Here is a 14,971-nt window from a genome sequence, read left to right as displayed (position 1 = left end):
TACATGTGGGTACAGTGGGTTTTGGAGGCCTCCCATTTACCAGTACAAGTGTTACAGGTAGGGGGGGATGGACCTGGGTCCACCTGGCTGAAGTGCACTGCGGTACCCACTAAAAGTGCTCCAGGGACCTGCATACACGCAGGCCTCTAGGACTTGTTGCTGCTATATAACATTGGCACATCAGTTGACACCTGAAGACTAATCTCTCCAAAAACGTCCTTTATTGGAATAAGCACACTTACTCACAGTTAACTGCAGATCAGAGGTTGTGCCCCACTGGCAACGAGTCTCCCTGGTACTGAGATTAGCAGTAGGTCAGAGCTGGCAGAATGCTGTACAATGCCCTCTTTCAGCCACATTCAAGGTAAGAACTAAGTTCTGTAACGTGGCTAACACGTGAAAGGGATCTAAAACTGGCTTACAAAAATGGCCACTACCTCATGGACTACCGGAAACAAAACAGGGCACACTCTGACCCAGCAGAGGGAAAAGCACCATGGGAGTAGAGCCTACCAACTACCAACATCGTGAGCATGTGGCACAAGCTAGTGGATTCACGGAGCCCAATACCCTACACCCACCACAATGCATTGCTGATGTGACTCTGCAGTGCCCTTAACAGAAAAGATGTCACACTCACCCGAGAGCCACATCAGAACCAGGGAAAGGCTGTCAGAGGATAGAACACATTCTGCTATCATGGAGGTGGGTACGGCATTTGAGGCTGGCATACAGGCTGGAAAAAAAGTTTGTAAAGTGGGGTTTTTTTGGTGGGAGGGGGTTAGTGACCACTGGGGGAGTCCAGGGAGGTCATCCCCGATTCCCTCCAGTGGTCATCTGGTCAGTTGGGGCACTTTTTTGGGACTTGTTCATGAAAAAAAAAGGGTCCAAAAAAGTGACCCAAAATCACGATACAAACGTCTTTTTTTTTTCGATTATCAGCTAAAGACGCCCATCTCTCCTCAGCCGATAACCACGCCCCAGTTCCGCCTTCATCATGCCTCCGACATGCCCCGTCAACTTTACCAGTTTCTGCGACGGATTGCAGTTGGAAACGCCCAAAATTGGCTTTCGATTATACCGATTTGGGCGCCCACGGGAGAAAGACGCCCATCTCCCGATTTGGGTCGCAATATAGGCGTTTTTCTCTTTCGATTATAAGCAGGATAGGTTATTACCGCCTGGTTACCATGTGAGATTTTACTGCTGGGTCAGTGGCTGGAAGTAAGGTCTCAGACCCAAAATGGAACATAACATAGTAACATAGTAAATGACGACAAATAAAGACCTTACGGTCCATCCAGTCTGCCCAACAAGATAAACTCATTTTACATGGTATGTGATACTTTATATGTATACCCGAGTTTGATGTACAAAGGAGTCGGCAGAGGACTTGGAGCAGACAAGTTACTGTTAAGCTCGGCAATTTTCATTTTGCCGCACGTCCATTTTGGCAAAAATTTTAAAAAGGCATTTTTTGCTGGTGCGCTGAAAAATGATTCTGTGCACACCCAAAACACATGTCTACACTACTGCAGGCCATTTTTCAGCACACCTTAGTAAAAGGACCCCTGCTGTTGCAGATCCTAACCTCACTTGGTTGGTTGTTATTTATTGGTGCTCCATCAATCCACTAGGAAAGAAAAGGGCCTAAACATCTATTAAAGAGCAAGGACCGATTTTTCACTTTGTTTTTCTAGGATACCCAAGCAAAATAACATTTAAAAAAAGCACTAGGTTGACCGTGTACTTTCCTTGGGCAATTATTTAATTGGATTTAGCTCATGTTTTTTTGATTGTATCTCAAGGTGAGTTACATTCAGGTATAGTAGTTATTATAGTAGTTATTTGTCTGTCCCTGGAGGGCTCACAATCTAAAGTTGGTACCTGAAGCAGTGGAGGGCTAAGGGTTTCTTTTATAAAGCTGCGCTAGCGATTCCCGCATGGCAAATGAGAGGAAGCCCATAGGAACTGATTGGGCTTTCTCTCATTTGCTGCACTGAGAATTGGTATTGCGGCTTTGTACAAGAAGCCCTAAGTGACTTGCAAAAGGTCACAAGGAGCCACAGTATGATTTCCCTGGTTCTCAGCCTGCTGCTCTAATCATTAGGCTACTCCTTTAGGTCACTGCTCGGTTAAGCAGATTTCATTGATTACCCCATAATATCTGGAAAAGGAGACTAAATAAACATTTTGAGCCTGATGTTCAACTGGCAACAATCAGCATTTTGCTGACCACTGCTGGCGTTATCCCCAGAAATTCAGTGTTAGGCCATATTCTGGCTCTCACACTGAACTTCCAGGTTTGTGGAGCCGACTAAAGTATAGCTGGTTAAGTCTGATATTCAGCACTTTGGTTACCACATAGATAGGACTGACTTTTATGCGGTTACAATGGCCAGTTAAGCGCTAAATATCGGCACTTAACCAGTCAAGTGCTGACTCTGCCCCTGTCACATTTTCTGCCCCTAGAATACCTTTTAAAATAGCCAGTGGCGGTAACTGCTCCCTCTGAAATGGTCGACTACAAGTGCAAACTTACAGTGCGGCCATTTCTTTTTTGGGGCTTTTTACCCGCTGTGGTAAAAGGTAGTGCTACCATATGTCCGGATTTACCTGGACATGTCCTCTTTTTGATGGTGCTCATTTTACTGGTGGGTATGTGAATAGGTGGAGCATGGGCAAAGCATGCAAAAACTCATGTAAATTATAGAATGCTAGAATGTATGTGCATTCCGGCTAACATTTAGGTGTGGGCATTTATACCAGCTATTGGGCTGCTATAAGCGATCATGCCTTAAATTTGTGCTTTCTGCCACTTGCACTAGTATTCTATAAAGAAAGGTAGGCACAGAGAATGTTCACTCCTACTGTTACATCATGGGGCTCATTTTCGAAACTGAAAAATGTTCAAAATTTGCCACAAATCGACATTTGAATGTTTTGTTTGCCAAAATGTTCAAATCGCTAGTTTTGAAACCCATTTGGTTTTTTTTACGTTTTGCTATGCAGCTCATCTGCAGTGTGTCCAAATCATAAGGGGGCATGTCGGACGTAGGATTGGGTGTTTCCAACACTTGGATGTTTTTCTGCCATAATGAGACAAAACAAAACCGTCCAGGGCTACAATTTAGATGTTCAGGTCCAGATCTTTTTTTATCACAACTAAGTCAGAAAAAGGTGCCCTAAATGACCGGGTGACCACTGGAGGGATTAAAGCATGACCCCCTTAATCCCCCAGTGGTCACTGACCCCCCCCCCCCCCCCCAGCCCCCAAAGATGTGAAAGAAACAGTTCATACCAGCCTCTATGTCAGCTTCCAGTTCGATTATAGCAGCAGGCAGGTCCCTGGAATAGCCTGCAGTGCACTGTAGAGAGGGGAACCCAGGCCCATATCCCACTCTACCTGTAACACTTCTGGTGGAAAATGTAAGCCCTCCAGAACTCACCAAAAACCTACTGTACCCACATATAGGTGATCCCTGCAGCCATAAGGACTATTATAGTGGTGTACAGTTGAGTATAGTAGGTTTTTGGTGGGTTTTAGAGGACTCACCATACAGTATAAGGGGGTAACGGTGAGATGTGTACCTGGGACCTTTTCTGTGAAGTCCACTGCAGTGCCCCCTAGGGTGCCCCACTTCTCTGCTGGGATGTTTTTGTGGCCAGTCTATTAAGAATGCTGACCCTCATATATTCCAATGGCTTGATTTTCTGAGTTTTTCACTTGAACTTTTTTTTTTTAATGGACCAAAAAGATAGATGCACTGAGTACAAAATCTTCTAGCAAATGGCCATTTTCAAAACAAAAAGTTAGATGTTTTTCTGTTTCGAAAATTGCTATATTCGCCACTTGAATTTAGGACATTTTCAGCAAAACGTCCAAAGTCGGATTTAAATGTCATATCGAAATGCTCCTCTATCAGGCTTAATTTCGAAAGAGAAGGGCGCCCCTCTTTTGACACAAATCGCAAGATGGGCGTCCTTCTCACAGGGTCGCCTAAATCGGCATAATTGAAAGACAATTTTGGGCGTCCTCAACTGCTTTCCGTCGCAGGGACGACCAAAGTCCATGGGGGCATGTCGGAGGCGTAGCGAAGGCGGGACTGTGGTGTGCCTAACACATGGGCGTCCTCGACCGATAATGGATAAAAGAAGGGCGTCCCTGACAAACACTTGGACAACTTTACTGTTAAAAGAATTTTAATTAATATACTCACGAATCCCAAGACACCAAACAGGCTTAAAAGACAAACAGCTTTATTTTCTTGCAAGGAGACAAAAATCCAACATCAGTCAGGAGGTTGTCTGACTCAACTCCCCCCCCTCCCCCCCCCCCCCCCCCCCCCGCTCTTATAAACCTTTTCCCTACACTGTCTACGTTCAGTTCCACAAGGGAGACATGGTGTCTGTGTGTCTGTCATCACAAATACATTTTCAAACATGTTACAGTTCTAGGCTGTTAGTAAGCTAGCTGGCAAAAAAGCATATCTAAGAACATTCAGTTCTACTTGTAATGCACAAGGTCAGAGCTGAACTGTTCCTCTTCTTAGAATATTTAGAAATTGTAAGAATGATTAACCCTTTATTAACAGAATATTTTCTCTACATTTACCTGGTCCTTTTTTTTCTTAGGACCAAACCACAAAAATGTGCCCTAAATGACCAGATGACCACCGGAAGGAATCGGGGATGACCTCCCCTTACTTCCCCAGTGGTCACTAACCCTCTCCCACCCTCAAAAAATCTTTAAAAATATTTTTCCAGCCTCTATGCCAGCCTCAAATATCATACCCAGCTCCATGATAGCAGTATGCAGGTCCCTGGAGCAGTTTTAGTGGGTGCAGTGCACTTCAGGCAGGTGGACCCAGGCCCATCCCCCCACCTGTTACACTTGTGGTGGTAAATGTGAGCCCTTCAAAACCCACCACAAACCCACTGTACCCACAGTGCCCCCCTTCACCCATAAGGGCTATGGTAGTGGTGTACAGTTGTGGGTAGTGGGGGGGGGGTTGGGGGGCTCAGCACTCAAGGTAAGGGAGCTAGGCACCTGGGCATTGGAGCCGACTCTGTGGGTACTGTGGGTGCTTGAGCACCCCCAATATTGGAAAAATTCCTTGTATGTGTCCAGGGAGGGAATATTTCCATTGGACTTAGCACCCCCAATAATTTTGAAAAGTTGGCTCCTATGCCTGGGAGCAATTTCTGAAGTCCACTGCAGTGCCCCCTAGAGTGCCCGGTTGGTGTCTTGGCATGTCAGGAGGACCAGTGCACTACGAATGCTGACTCCTCCCATGACCAAAGGACTTGCATTTGGTCGTTTCTGAGATGGGCGTCCTCGGTTTCCATTATCGCCGAAAATCAGGGACGACCATCTCTAAGGACGACCATCTCTAAGGTCTACCTAAATTTCACGATTTGGGCGTCCCCGACCGTATTATTGAAACGAAAGATGGACACCCATCTTGTTTCAATAATACGGGTTTCCCTGCCCCTTCGCCGGGATGTCCTGTGAGGACGTCCTCAGGAAATCTTGAGTGCCCCCTTCGATTATGCTCCTCCATGTGACTTAACTTTTGGCATTTTTTAGAGGAGGAGTTTGGGCAGAGCATGAATGGAATAGAGTGTATATACACATTTTATAAAATCTGCAATTAAATGAAGATGATCTTCCAAGCAGGAATAAACTTATGCAAATGCATTTACCTGCAATTGTTATGGGTTTTGTACACCTATGTTATAAAGCCGCATAGATGCCCCATATAAAAGACTTGGAAAGGCTAAGCCTCCCCTGCCCCAACTGCAAATCTCCCGCTGCCTTCCCAGGTCTGCAGCAACGGTGACAGTGGTAAAACAACAGGAAGATACACAAGATCTCTTCCCTGCACATACCCTGCTAGCTTTGCCAGTCCCGTCCCCTCTTCTATTAACTTCCTGTGTTGGAGGGCAGGACCGACAGAGCTAGAGGAGCACACGCAGCAAAATGGTCCCACACATTTTCTTGTTGGTTTTTCTGCTGCTACCACTGACAGTGCTCTCAACCCAGGAGGGCAGCAAGAGGTTGAGCAAGAGGGAGGGTGAAGAAACAAAGAGAGAAAGGGGATGTTGCTGGGGGGGAACTAGAAGAGAGATAAAAAGAGAGAGACAGGGCCATGCTGTAATTTGAAGGGGGAGAGAGAAAAAGAGAGAGGGCCATTCTGGATGGGGGAGAAGAGAGAGAGAGTGATGGGGCCATGCGTGATGGAGGGGGGAAAGAGAGACACATGAGTGGGGAGAGAGAGAGAGAGTTTGATGTTGAATGGGGAAAGAGAGACAAAGAGAGAGATGGGGCAATGTTGGATAGGGGAAGAGAGAGAGAGAGAGGACGGAGTGATGCTGAATGGGGGAAAGAGAGACAGAGAGAGATGAGGCAATGCAGGATGAGGGTGGAGAAAGGTACGGAAAGAGAGAGGACCATGATGGATTGGGGGAGGGAATAGATAGAAAGAAAGATGAAGCAATCCTGGATGGGAGAGGGAAGAGAAAGAAATAGGGCTATTATTGGATGGAGGAAGAGATGGTGAGCAAAAAATGGGGCAATGCTGGATGGGGGAAGAGAGATTGTAAGAGAGAAGGGGCAATGTATCGGGAGAAGAGAGGTAGAGAAATGGGGCAATGCTAGATGGGTAGAAGAGAGGAGGGTGATACTGGAAGGGAAGAGAGAGAGGGATGGGCTGGATGTGGAAAAGAGATAGAGAGAGGCAGGGCAATGCTGGTTGGCCGGGGGAGAGAGACAGAGAGAAAGGAGTTGCTGTATGGCTAGAGGATAGAGAGAGAGAGGGAGAGAGAACATGTTGCATGGTAGGGATGACAGAAAGACAGAGGAGATGCTGGACAGCAGAGGGAAGAGTGGGAAGAGTTTAAGAAAAACTGGGGAATAAGAGAAAGAGCTTGGAGAAGAGACGGTTGAGGGGAGATTTGATAGAGGTTTATAAAATAATGAGTGGAATGGAATGGGTAGACACGAATTGCTTGTTTACTCTTTCCAAAAATACTAGGACTAGGGGGCATGCAATGAAGCTACAAAGTAGTAAATTTAAAATGAATCAGAGAAAATATTTCCTCACTCAATGTGTAATTAAACTCTGGAATTTGTTGCCAGAGAATGTAGTAAAAGCAGTTAGCTTAGCTAGGTTTTAAAAAGGTTTGGATATCTTCCTAAAAGAAAAGTCCATAAGCCATTATTAACTACCACTAATCATTTTTATGATGCTACTAGACATATGCAGTACTATACACATTATATACGGTACTTTCTCTGTCTCTAGGGGGCTCACAATCTGTTTTTTTGTATGTGGGGCAATGGAGTATTAAGTGATTTGCCTATGGTCACAAGGAGCTGCAGGGGGATTCAAACCCCGGTTGTCAGGATCAAAGCCTGCTGCACTAACCATTAGGCTACTCCTCCAATAGGCTTGGGAAAATCCACTGCTTATTTCTAGGATAAGCAGTTTAAAATGTATTGTTCTGTTTTGGTATCTTGCCAGGTACTTGTGACCTGGATTGGCCACTGTTGGAAACAGGATGCTGGGCTTGATGGACCTTCAGTCTGTCCCAGTACGGCAGTGCTTATGTACTTATGTACTAAGGGGAATGGGAGGGCCTGGGTGAGGGAAAGAGATGGAAAACTATAAGTAGACAGTAAAAAAAAGGAGATTAAATACAGAATAGTAAGAATCAGGGGCGTAGCCAGGGGTGGGCCCGGGCGGGCCTGAGCCTACTCAATTTGGGCTCAGGCCCACCCAGCAATGGAGCACCCAATGGGCCTTCTTTCCCTCCCTCCGTCGGGCAGCGCGCGCCTAACTGTACAACAAAGCTGCACGGCACCGGCACCGGGTCCGTCAGCATGCTGCCGCTAGCTCCTACCTTGTCATCTTTCGGCAGAGGTGTTAGTTCTGCTGTCTCTCTGTATGCTGCTGCGACTGCTTCCTCTGCGCTAGCCCCGCCTCACCTCTGATACTCTTTCTGAAGAGGCGGGGCTAGCGCAGAGGAAGCAGTCGCAGCAGCGTACAGAGAGACAGCCCTGGCACCGCGTGGATCCGCTGCAGATTTAGCACCAGAACTAACACCTCTGCCGAAAGATGACAAGGTAGGAGCTAGCGGCAGCATGCTGATGGACCCGGTGCCGTGCAGCTTGTTGTACAGTTAGGCTGGCGCTGCCCGACGGACGGAGGGAAAAGATTAAGAAGGCCCATTGGGTGCCGGAGAAACCTGCAGCGGTGGCTTGGGGGGGGGGGTTCGGGGCAGTGGGTAGCCAGACAGCCAAATTTGGGGAGAGGGGGGAGAGAGAAAATTTTGTGCCCACCCACTTTGTGCTCAGGCCCACCCATAATTGGCTGTCTGGCTACGCCACTGGTAAGAATGAATGAAATCTGAATGGACAGAAAAATAGAAAGCTGAAAAAAAAGCCAGAGATGGATGTAGTGAATGAAGAAGACAGGAAGAGAGAGAAGAATAACTCTCTTTTCAGGGTCTCCTGTCTATTTAAGAGAAGGGAAGAAAACAACAACCACAGAATGGGACCTACACAATCAGAAAAATTAAATGGCCAGACAACAAAGATAGAAAAGGAATTGTATTTTAATTTAGGATGACACATTAGTTCACTTTAAAGGTTAATAAATAAAGGTAAAACAAAATAAGGAAAATACAGTGATAATCTTTTTACTGGACTAAATGCATTTTTTGTTCAACTATTTTTATTGACTTTTTCATTAAAAAAAACATCAACATAAAACTAAAATTAAACTAGCTTTCAGAGGTCAAAGCCTCCTTCCTCAGGTCAGGATATTTGCAAATCATGGTCTTTGTTTCCCATTTTCTGGTTGATGGGCATATGGTTTGGTAAAACTCAAGAAACTAAATTAGTAGGTTAAGACCAGATTTTACATTTACACATGTAAGTGGCCATTTAATGCACATAAATGACTATACTACTAACATTTATGCGTATTCATGCTATCTAAATCCAGGTGACTCCTTATAGAATTACCTCCATTATGTTATTTCTTCCTTCCCCTTGCTCTTTTAATTATTTGGTTTAATTGTATTTTATTATGTTCCAATTTCACAAAACATACACAATCCTTGCTCTTCAAGCAGCTAAACCAGCACCAACTTCAATAAGGATGACTCACTGTGTAAAATCCTAACCGTTTATTGCAACAAGAAGATAGATAGACTAACTATTGCATGCAGTCTGAAAGGGACTTGGATGATTCAAACAAACCCAGAGCTCTGGGTCAGCTGCTGCCATTGATGCTGAAATTGTGCTAGAGAGCTGGTAATTTGATGTAAAGTAGGCATGAGAGGAGGAGAGGGCAGAGCTGTAGCTGCTCACAAGAGTCAAAATGGAGACATCTGCTTTCCCTTTTTTCCTGTACAGGAAGAGAAGGGGAGCAGGAATTCCCAGAAGGCAGCAAAGCACAAGCCAGCGCCAATTTTCTAAAAAAGGGGCATGTGACAGGAGACTGAGGCAGACCATGGCAGATCTCTCCAAAGAGGGGGGAAGAGGTCGCATGCAAATGGATGACCAATAAAACTCAGAGATGTACCTAGCAAGGAGTAAAGCAACTGTAGTTCAGAGTACACAGGGGCGACAAATACAACAATATAATGTGCACACAGAAAGTGGGGGCAGAACATTGTGTCTGTATGGAATTTATACGCCACTTTGGTGTATCATTTGACTTATAGGGCAGTTAATGAAATCTTTTAACAAATATACTTTTAAAAACTTAAAATACTTTATCAAACTCTGTAGCTGATGCAAAAAGCCTCACGGGAGTGTCAGGGCTCTACCGCAAAATTACTGATCTTAAAATAATGTGGCATCCTGTAAGCAATGAGCATTCAAATTATTGTGACAGTAATCCACAGCTCATTGATAAACATCACCCTTCCTGTCAGTGCCTGAGCAATAATTGGCTCATGCACTGACAGGAAGGGTGGCATTAAAAAAAACAAAAACATTGGCACCTGTACCAGCCCTCTTCTCTCTGTCACTGAAATGAAATTTCAATCCCTGGTGGTCTAGTGACTCCTCTCCCTCCCCTCTCTGACAAACAACCCCCCCCCCCCCCCCCCCCCCCCATCCACAGTTCAAAAACATTTTCCCTGGTAATCTAACAGCTCCCCCCTCCCTCCTCTCACTAGACTATAATGGAAAATGTTTTGAAGTGTGGGTAAAGGGGGGGGGGGTTAGGTCATCAGGTTGTGTCATCGGAGAAGGAGAGGAAGAGGGGCCACTAGACCACCGAGGGGCCGATGAAAAGTATCCAAGGCAGGGTGGTTGGGTTGGAAGGAGAGATAGGGTGCCAGTAGACACAAATCCGGACCTGGCGAAAACTTTCCTGCCCGTCAGAAAACCATTTGTTGTTGTTTTTTATGCTGCAGAACAACAAATCTCATTTGAATTCATCAATGCAATTAAGGTTTCTGCACAAGTTAACACTTACACTGAAACCCTTTCTGCATTGCTATCCCACAGTTTTACTGTGTTAAACCCACGGTAACCTGGCTCCTCTTGGCTTTGAGACTCAGTGTTCCCTGCCTAGTTGCTTCTTTCTCCTTCCTGGATCTACCAAGAACATGATGAAAGCCTAATCAAATCTATCTCTTCATAAACATCACCAAAATGTAAATTGTAAACCACTTTGAACTGAAACTTGTTTTTAGATAATAGTGGGATACAAGAATGCATAAATAAAAATTATATATATTCTTGTACCACTGCCTGATCTTACAGTAATGTAAACTACACCCCCTCTCTCCAGTGCTCCAGTTCTACCAATGGACCATCACATATATACTGTTGTAAGTTTCATTTCTCCTAAACTAACTTGCGATCATATATGGATTTTCCTGTTTCCTTCCATTACACAATATAGTAATATACAAAATGGCAATTTCCTCCATTGTATCATTTTCTCCTACTTGTGTTCACATGCACACTTTGTGGCAATTAGCTAATTCCTTATCAGTAATGCGTGCTCCCAGCGTGCAAAACCATGTAGCAAACAAGTAAGAAATACCTAATGTCCTTCCTCTCTGAACACACATTTCTGTTGGAGCATCATGAACTTTGCAGGGTCCTCAGTCTCTCATCACCATCAAAGTTATATCCATGTGTATCTGCCATATATGGGCTGCATAGCCTCAGTTCCTCCTAATTATCACCTTGACATGTAACATGTACTTTCCATTTACTGAGAACATAGGAGCCAACTTTTCAAAATTATTGGGGGTGCTATACCCAGTGAAAATAACCCCTCCCTGAACACATACAAGGAATTTTCTCAATATTGGGGGTACTCAAGCACCCACAGCACCCACAGAGTCAGCTCCTATGACTGAGAAAGCACTGTAGCTTACATGCAACTGCAGGAAGAAACTAAAAATGTGCTGACGACAGCAAAGCAAGGAAAACTGAGGGCCAGCAGAGCCATATTACAGGCCTAATATAGGAAGGAATATACAGCAGCATAAAATGTTTTGTACTTTTTTGGGGATCTTGCCAGGTATTTGTGACCTGGATTGGCCACTGTTGGAAACAGGATGCTGGGCTTGATGGACCTTTGGTCTGTCCCAGTGTGGCAATACTTATGTACTTATATATATGACCTCATTTCTGCCCTTCCCTCTGTCTACTCACAGACTACAGAAATCTCCAATGGTGTGACGTATAGTGTTGTGACCTTTGATTCCTTACCACATATCCTATTCCAACAAACCCATGGGCACGATGACCTGACACAGAAGCTGTGGGACTTTGAAATCTCAGGTTAGTGGCTGAGAAGGAAAATGTGTAGTCTCAACCGAAGATGTGAAAATGTTATTTGCATTATGTTTTACGACTTTTCTGCATGAGGTGATTTTTATATTTAGCTGGGTATGATAAAGGGCCCTAGATAGAGGGAGGTGGAGGAAACAGCAGCAAAGGGTGCAGATTTGAAAGGGGCATAGGCTGAGCCATCAGAGATGCAAGCCTGCCAAGTGTCCCACACTGGATGGAGAATTCCCACTTCTAGACATTTTCTACACATGCACCAGCAGAAGGCAAATCCCTGCAGAGCCTTGGAGGAGGATGAGGAGCTGCATATGGTGGGATAGCCTTTGAGGACAGTGTGGAGCTCTATGCTACATTATGGTTGGAGGGCAGGCAGAAAAAATGTGCCTTTGGTGCTACTGTGCTTAGAGCTGGCCTAACCATTAGGCAAGAGTAGGTGGTCGTCTAGTGTAACCTGATGGGAGGTTCCGTATCCTGGGTAACGGAGTCACTGGCAGTTGGCAGAGAGGGTCTGACAGCTGAAGCGGTTGGAGTGCTATAGTGAGTGGATTTGTGTGGCAGTGGCTCCTGAGAATCAGAGCTCTATTTGAAGTTTTAAGGATTCAAATCTAGTACAAAGGTTGTTGAAAGTGTAAGAGACTGCTGTCTGGGGCTAATGACTGGTGATTGGGAGAGAGAGGGGGTTTAAGTGGGAAATTAGTAAGTGAGTCTGGTTTTAAAAGTGAATGTGTGAGGAGAGAGGAATGGAATACTGAGAGAGCAAAATTATCAAGAGAAAAGATGTTAAGTATGACAGAATGAACGTGCTACCAACCAACTTCTGAGAGCATAGGGTGCTTAAGTAAAGATAGTGTTTGTATGGTAGGGGAATTTTGTTAAATTTATTTCAAATAGTTAGAGTGCCCCAGTGTTTGTTAAAGTCCTTGCCACAGAAAGGTGAAAGTTAACAGAGAGTGAGCAGAGAGGGTTTTGCCTTCAATTATTTTTATTAAGAGAAAGGTGTAGGGAGAAGAAGAGGAGAGAAGAGTTGGAGCGTCTGTACAGCGGCTGAGAGAGCGGCATTGGAGTGCACTTACAGCTGCGGAGACACTGGGCCCCCACGCAAAAAAGAGAATGTCAACCAGAAACAAAAGACTGAGCTAAGTGGGTGACCCAAATAAATAAATAAAAATACTTACCTGAGATCCAGCGAGAAAGGAACATCCGTAGTTCTGCATACTGCAATCTGCAAAATAAAAATTGAACACAAAGAATCAAATTCTTTGGAAAAGAAAAGAACTGTTTTATCTTAATAGGAAAGGGGTTGTATTAGTAATAAGTATTAAAACAGAAGAATACATATCTGATACAGGGGAGACGTTTCTGTTGCGGGTGGATTATTCTGTCTGTAAACAAGGGAAGAAAAAGTACAAGGGTTTGCCATTGATAACAAAGTAATATCTGCAAAATAGAAACATGATTACTAAGTTTGTATCACACTTAAATGTTTTATAATTTAATGTTCTAGAAAAGGATGTAATGGAGAATGCATAGGGGTCTAATTGGAAGTATTATTGATTGTCTTAAATAAAAATGTATGCGTTAAATTTTTATTGGGTTTTTTTTGTATCCTTCCCTTTCTCCTGAGTTAGGCATTTATGGTACTCGGCCCTGACCATTTAAGAAAGGAATTTTAGAACATTAGTGAGGTTTGTGAATTTACTCAGGAGAGGGGTAGGGTGACACTAGGGCAGCAGCTTCTGGGGGGGAGGGGCAGCAAAGTGCAGTTGCAGTAAAAGCAAAACAATAGATCCTGACAGCCACATAAACTTAAAGCACCAGCAATGCATACTTTTACCTGCAAGAAGGATGGGCAATTTTCAAATACCCCATTAACTCATTTATCTGGCTCCTCCCACAGCCTATTGAATTGCAGAAGAAAGTATGACCAATGGGCTGTGTAGGGAGGAGGGAGCATGGAGGTTTGATTGATAGGAGACGGCATGACATCACAAGGCTGAAGCCGTCTCCGCCCAATTGGTTTTAATTCTTCCCAATACAGCTGCTGCCATCTTGGTACACTCAAAACAATTGGATTTATATGGTGGCAAGCTTCACCTACTGGCTTCAGGCCAGATAATGGACCAAGCGCGCTCCCGCTGTCTCCAGTTAATCAAACCTCCTTGGTCCTGACTACTTGAGCTCTTCATTCGGATCTGGTTTCCTGATCATGGAGGAGATCTATGAAGAGGATACTGGCTGTGAGGGGCAGGAAGAGGACATAGGTTTGTGAGGGAGGGAATAGGACTGAGAGAGGAGAACAGGCTGGGAGTTCAGCTGTGAAGAAGAAGGGGCTGTGAGAAAAGATAATGTCTGAGAGGATGGAGTGTTCAGAGAGATGCCACTGACTGTGAGAAGGAGAGGAGCTGTGAAGGGGAGATAGACTAGCAATGGAAAAAGAGATGAGTGATATGGGGATAGTCCAGAAGAGGAGGGAAAAAAAGGCTAAGAGTAAAAGGAGGAGATGGACTGTGAGGAATAGAGGGTTTGGAAGGGAGAAGAGGTAAAAGGGACAGAGAGTGAAACAAGAAAGAATAGATGAACTGAGGAAGCTAAGGTTAAAGGAGAACAGGAGAGAAGGGGAGAAGGGCTAGTGGGATCATAGAGGATGCATGAAAGCTAAGGAGGGGGAAAGAGGCATGAATGGATGAGGAAAGAGACGAGGGAGTGAGGCTAGAAAGAGGTAAGAGGAAATAAGTTATGGAGAGGCAGGCTGCAAATAGGGGCCTATTTACTAAGCTGCGGTAAAGTAGCACGTTTCTGCACTATTTTAAGAACATAAGAATAGTCATACAGGGTCAGACCAGTGGTCCATCTAGCCCAGTATCTAGTTTCCAACAGTGGCCAATCCAGGTTACAAGTACCCGGTAGAAACCCAAATAGTAGCAATATTCTATGCTACCAATCCCAGGGCAAGTAGTGGCTTCCCTTATGTGCATCTCAATAACAGACTATGGACTTTTCCTCCAGGAACTTGTCCAAACCTTTTTTAAACCCAGATATGCTAATTGCTGTTACCACATCCTCTGGCAGTGAGTTTGAGAGCTTAACTATCCTTTGAGTGAAAAAATATTCCCTCCTATTTGTTTTAGTATTTCCATGTAA

At 44.6% G+C, this 14,971-nt stretch overlaps 1 protein-coding gene across 1 annotated transcript in view; it reads left to right on the top strand.

Annotated features, from left to right (window-relative positions):
- Positions 1-14,971, top strand: part of LOC115458992 (complement C2-like) — a gene marked incomplete at its 3' end in the record, with an annotated part of 103,532 nt that overhangs the window by 20,199 nt on the left and 68,362 nt on the right. The window contains exon 7 of the mRNA XM_030188853.1: positions 11,695-11,821. Coding sequence (XP_030044713.1) covers positions 11,695-11,821 — 127 coding nt within the window. The remainder of the gene's footprint in view (positions 1-11,694; positions 11,822-14,971) is intronic.

Source organism: Microcaecilia unicolor, unplaced genomic scaffold, assembly GCF_901765095.1.
Source record: "Microcaecilia unicolor unplaced genomic scaffold, aMicUni1.1, whole genome shotgun sequence".
Lineage (NCBI taxonomy): Eukaryota > Metazoa > Chordata > Amphibia > Gymnophiona > Siphonopidae > Microcaecilia > Microcaecilia unicolor.
Note: the sequence above shows the minus strand (reverse complement) of the source record. Positions and strands in the feature narration are given on the sequence as shown.